The 6,000-nt window shown below is 43.2% G+C and overlaps 1 protein-coding gene across 1 annotated transcript; it reads left to right on the plus strand.

Moving 5' to 3' along the window:
• The first annotated feature begins 3,372 nt into the window (after positions 1 to 3,372).
• Positions 3,373 to 5,660, plus strand: LOC111949312 (tripartite motif-containing protein 16-like). Its single transcript, XM_023966339.2, has one exon. It carries the CDS (start codon positions 3,480 to 3,482, stop codon positions 5,145 to 5,147), a length of 1,668 nt encoding a protein of 555 aa, XP_023822107.1. The 5' UTR covers positions 3,373 to 3,479; the 3' UTR covers positions 5,148 to 5,660.
• Positions 5,661 to 6,000: the final 340 nt, after the last annotated feature.

Genomic DNA, 6,000 nt, shown 5'->3' on the forward strand with positions numbered 1-6,000 from the left:
TCCACGATCGGATTAACGATCGGTATAATCCATCTATCTCGATCGGAAAGAAATTCTGATCCGAACGAGTCTGATGGGGGCAGAGTATTCCGAACGGCGCGTTTACATGACGCATTTTCTTTCCGATCAGGCGTTCTTTCCGATTACTTTTGCCCATGTAAACGCGACTAGTGTTCCAGGAGAGGGTGGACGCACCAGCACCCATCAGCCGCAGCATATCACCCAGTGAAGAAGGCCGGATGGTGTTAAAGGCACTGGAGATGTCAAAGAAGGTGATTCTCCCCATGCCTCCACCACCATCCAGGTGTGAGCTCGCTCGCTGCAACTGTTGGGCACAGGTCCTCAGGGTACGAGGGCTGACGCCATCCGGGCCGGCTGCTTAGTGCTGGTTAAGTTTCTCCAGCTGTTTCTTCACCTGGCAGGCTGTTACAGTCAAACAGGGAGGGAGGGGGGGGGTTGGACTGGGGGGAGGGGTGATGGACTGTGGGCCCAGTAGGTGTGGTGTATTAGAGGGGGGAGAAAGGTGAGGAGGTTTCCCTTCTGTGCCGGTCACAAGCCCGGTTGCTTTGAGAGGGTTGCGTCAGGAAGGGCATCCGGCGTAAAACATTGCCAAGTTTACCATGTGACTTGTTCGCTGTGGCGACCCCTGATGGGAAAAGCCGAAAGAGAAACGTACAAAAAAGAAAGGTGAGGAGGTGTGGGGAGTTCAGATAGCTGAGAGGCAGCAGGAGCAGGGGGGTGGTGTGGTGGAGGTGGGGGGAGGAGGCAGAGGCATTCAGAGAGCTAAACCTATTGAAAAGGGTGTTAAACTCATCAACTCTCTCTTTGCTGCCTGTGATGGGTCTGCTTCTCCCTCCAATATAATATTTTAAGAAGGCTTCAGACCCCCTAAAATAGGCCTGAAGCTACCTTCACACGGCTGCATCGACTGGTCATCTTCAATGAAAAGTGTCGGTAAACGCACGTCAACCTGAATTTCAAGCTATTGCGTCAAGAACAGTGGCGCCTCAAGAAATTTTTCATGGAGGTGGCTGGTAGGGGGCCACATTAAATCTTGGGGTGGCACACAAAAACCATGAGCTCTATCTTTAAAATTAATTCTACTAAAAGTAGTAAAACAACCTTTAGAAAACCATCAGAAAGTTAAATGCCTACTGATATTTTGTAGAACATTAACTTATAGTAGATACCACTATAGATACTAGTAGATATCATTAGTACAGTGTTTTTCAACCTTTTTTGAGCCACGGCACAACAACATCCAAAAAAGAAAAGAAAAAAGGATAAAATCATAGTCTGTATTGATCTACAGTCCCTCCACAATCTCACATGCATTTTTGTGATAATTGTGGCAGAAAAAGCTGGAAGCTGCAGCTGTTTTTCCTAAAAGATGTAATAAAAGTTAAGTTAGAAGATTTAAAAACTGTTTGATGTGTGTTCGTTGTTGTTTCAAGACGTTAAGAGGAGAGATTCATTGTGCGCTGAGACGCTGTCACCCAATGCATCATGGGAGATGTAGTACAAAAAGAACACAGAAAGACTAGCATCTCCGAGCTTCATTGTTTTGTTCACTCGTTCCACGGTCTGATACCGGATTCTGTGGAAAGCTGCCCCGCTAGCTAGAACAAGGAAGTGAGGACTTTAAGCAATTGATGACATGTGATTAAGCCTCCAAGAATGATTGGTGGAGACAGTTAAAGGGGTGGGACTTCTCCTAAAACAGCTGACGCAAAGGCTAAATCGCGGTACCGTCATTCTTATTAAAATGTCTTCAATAGAATCAAATAAACACAAAGAAAAATTGTATTTTATGATCTTTCATATTCCTAAATACTCAGTGTTTTATCAGGGCCTGTTTAGATGAACACAGAGCTGATTTCCTGGAGATGGTAAATGTTTTTAGATCATTTAATGAGGGCAATTTCCCACGGCACACTTGACCATCTCCGCACACTGGTTGACAAACACTGATCTAAAGTACAGTAGACAGATTGTTAAAATACCCCACAGAAAATATTTAACAGGCATGAAAACAAATGTAGTTTTTTGGGATGTGTGATTGTGTGTGTGCTGAAACTGGTGCTAGTGCGATGCAGGAAGAGAGGGGGGAGAGCGCGTGTGAGGAGCACACACGCTCGGTCATTTAAGACAGTTAATCTTAAGGAACTGAGACTGGTTCTTTTGTTTAACCAGCCTGGAGGCTCTGAGGGTTCGAACGCGGAAGTGAAACCCGCGTCTTATTCGTGTTCTGCGTCTAGCAGCTCGTCTTTAGATGTCTGCGCACTCAAAGGCAGCAGGGAGGGGAAGGGGTGTGGACCTAGTTAGGTGATCAGAGCGACTTGCCCGCTTGCTGGCTGTGCATTTGGGATGAAATGCACAACTGTTGCTACCACAGTTTATAGTGGCTAGTGGGGTGGCTGTGGGGTGGCCGTGGCGTGATTAATGCACAGCCACTGCCAAAATCCCCAACCATCAAATCAGAAAATATTTTAATCAAACGTCCTTTCCCTAGTTCTTAAATCCAAATTATATAACCCACTATTTTAATTATTCAGAAAAGAAACAAATACGAACTAAATATTTTAAACCCCCCATTCCTTCTAAAGCCAAGGAATCCACTTTAAAACCTTTTCAGGTGTTTACCCTTCCAAGGAATTACTAAGAAAATGGTTGGAATTCCTGAAAATTGTTGTTCTTTTTGTCATGTGGATGAAACAACTGAGCATCTTTTCTTTGAATGTTTTTATTTTAATGTCTTTTGGAATAATTTACATTATTGGCCTTTCCCCAAGATTTCACGTTTAGCAGACTTTTCTATTAAGGATATCATATTTGGGTTTATTTTAGAAAACAAAAACACAGAACTTATTCTGAATGTTGTAATTATTTTGGGTAAATTCTATATACATAAATGTTGATTCCTTAATATCAAACCATATTATCTTACATTTCATAAAGAATTCTGCTCTTTTTTTTCATCTGTAAACATCATGGAAAACAAACTTGCTTTGGAACTTTAAAGTATCAAATGTAACTTGCAGCTTTTTGATAAGTTAAGAATCATTCAAATGCCTATGTAACCCCCTTTTTATTTTATTTGTTTATTTTAATATCTTTTATTTAAGTCTTTTTTCTGTAATATTTTTATAATTGAATTTTATTTTATATTGCATTTGTAGTTTGTACATGTCTTTTATTCCTATTTTACTTGTCATAATTGTATGTAACTGTCACAAATTGTTAACTTCAAGTGTTTTTTCAATTAATAAAAAAGTTTTCTCTTTCTGAAAGGGTTAACAGATCAGGACTCCTCTTCCTCATCTGCAGCTCCTCCTCTGTCATGATGGGCGTCACCAACAGGAAAAGAAGAAAGAAGCTGATTGGCTGAACTCACAGTGAAACCATCTGATTGGAGGATCAGAGTCAAACCGGTTTCTGAGGAAGTGAAACTCTCACAGTCTGTGTGTCTGAGAGGAGAAATGGCGCAGAAAGGAGTGGATCTGGATGAACAAAGCTTCAGCTGTTCCATCTGTCTGGATCTGCTGAAGGATCCGGTGACTATTCCCTGTGGACACAGCTACTGCATGAAGTGTCTCCAAGGATTGTGGGATGCAGAGGAGAAAGTCCACAGCTGTCCTCAGTGCAGGAAGACCTTCACACCGAGGCCTGTTCTGGGGAAAAATGTCATGTTAGCAGCTTTAGTGGAGCAGCTGAAGAAGACCGGACTCCAAGCTGCTCCTGCTGGTCTCTGCTATGCTGGACCTGAAGATGTGGTCTGTGACGTCTGCACTGGAAGAAAACTGAAAGCCATCAAGTCCTGCTTGAGCTGTCCGGCCTCTTACTGTGAGGAACACCTTCAGCCTCATTTGAAAGCAGCTGCATTGAAGAAACACAAGCTGGTGGAACCCTCCAAGAACCTGCAGGAGAACATCTGCTCCCGTCATGATGAGGTGATGAAGATGTTCTGTCGCACTGATCAGAAGAGCATCTGTTATCTCTGCTCTGTGGATGAACATAGAGGCCACGACACAGTCTCAGCTGCAGCAGAAAGGACTGAGAAGCAGAGAGAGCTGGAGGAGAGTCAGCAACAAATCCAGCAGAGAATCCAGGACAGAGAGAAAGAGGTGAAGCTGCTTCAACAGGAGGTGGAGGCCATCAATCACTCTGCTGATCAAAGCGTGGAGGACAGTGAGAAGATCTTCACTGAGATGATCCGTCTCCTCCAGAAAAGAAGCCGTGATGTGGAGCAGCAGATCAGATCCCAGCAGCAAACTGAAGTGAGGCGAGTCAAAGGTCTTCAGGAGGAGCTGGAGCAGGACATGGCTGAGCTGAAGAGGAGAGACGCTGAGCTGAAGCAGCTCTGGCTCACAGAGGATCACAGCCACTTTCTGCTCAACTACCCCTCACTGCCACCACTCAGTGAGTCCACCCCCTCAGCCAGCATCCATGTCCGTCCTCTGACATACTTTGAGGATGTGACAGCAGCTGTGTCAGAGCTCAGAGACAAACTGCAGGACATTCTGAGAGAGGAATGGACAAACATCTCACTGACAGTCTCTCATGTGGACGTTTTACTGTCAGAACCAGAACCAGAACCAAAGAGCAGAGCTGACTTCCTCAGATATTCATGTCAAATCACACTGGATCCAAACACAGCACACAGACAACTGTTACTGTCAGAGGAGAACAGAAAGGTGACATATATTAGACAACCTCAGTCTGATTTTGATCATCCAGACAGATTTACTTTTCTTCAGGTTCTGAGTAGAGAGAGTCTGACTGGACGTTGTTACTGGGAGGTGGAGAGGAGAGGATACTCTGTTTATATAGCAGTCGCATACAAGAACATCAGCAGATCTGGAAGTAAAAGTCTTTTTGGTTTAAATGATAAATCTTGGGCATTAGATTGTTCTCCAAACAGTTTCTCATTTGTCCACAACAGCATAGAAACCTCCATCTCAGCTCCTGTTTCCTCCAGAGTAGGAGTGTACCTGGATCACAGAGCAGGTGTTCTGTCCTTCTACAGCGTCTCTGAAAGCAGGACTCTCCTCCACAGAGTCCAGACCACTTTCACTCAGCCGCTCCATGCTGGACTGAGGTTGTGTGGTTATGTTGGAGACACAGCAGAGTTGTGTAAAGTGAAATAGTTCCTGAAAGAAGTGAAATGTTTGTTTTCAGTGATTTCTCTGCTTTGGATCATTTAGAACTAAACGTTTGAACTGTTCAGATTCTGTGGAGAAATGTTTGTAGTCAGAAATAGAGAGAAATGAAAATCTCTAGAATGTGGATTGGAGACATTTTGGAACATGAATGTCAAACTTTTGGGAGTCAAATCTGTTTTCTTTTGGTTTCTTTGAATTCAAATTTCACACACATGTTTTTGTGTTGTTGTCATGGGAACTGAAGGAAGCTGCAGCACAAATGGAATCAGTGAGGTCACAATCCCAGACTTTCTCTGGTTTGTTCTCCACAGAAACGACAAGAGAAGAAGCTGAAGGAGAAGATTGTGTTTGTGGAAAGAAGAACATTAAAACTTTGTTTTCTTTCTGCTTCATTTGACAACTTTGGATTAAAGATTTGTGTTTTCATGTCTCTGTTCTTCAGAGAAAAGTTGTTTCTGATCATGTGACAATAAAAACCTCCTGATTCTTTTGTCTTCATTCCAGAGTTTGAGTGAAATGTGATGAAGAAAAGTGGGAATAATATGAGGGAAGAACTGAGGCAGTTTTCCTGGAACTCCAGAAATGACAGAGTTCATGTTTAGAGCAGAAACATCTGTCAGTCAGTCTGAGTCCTTTTAGCTTCATTATTGGTAGGATTATTATCAGCTCATGAGTTTCTAAATATGTTGGCCAGAGCTTTATTCCTGGTTGAACAGACCCAGAAGAAGGGTTAGGATTAGGCTAATCCGTGCCAACAACAACATTTAGCTTCTGTCTATGAAGACTCTCATTCATCCAGGTTGATTCCATCATAGTAGTAGGTTTAGGGGCTGTCATC

This window comes from Oryzias latipes, chromosome 18 (assembly GCF_053564925.1).
Source record: "Oryzias latipes strain Hd-rR chromosome 18, Olatipes_Hd-rR_3.1".
NCBI lineage: Eukaryota > Metazoa > Chordata > Actinopteri > Beloniformes > Adrianichthyidae > Oryzias > Oryzias latipes.

Bases quoted from the DNA above. Each gene is read 5' to 3' on its own strand.
- LOC111949312 (XM_023966339.2), top strand. From the start codon at position 3,480: ATGGCGCAGAAAGGAGTGGATCTGGATGAACAAAGCTTCAGCTGTTCC.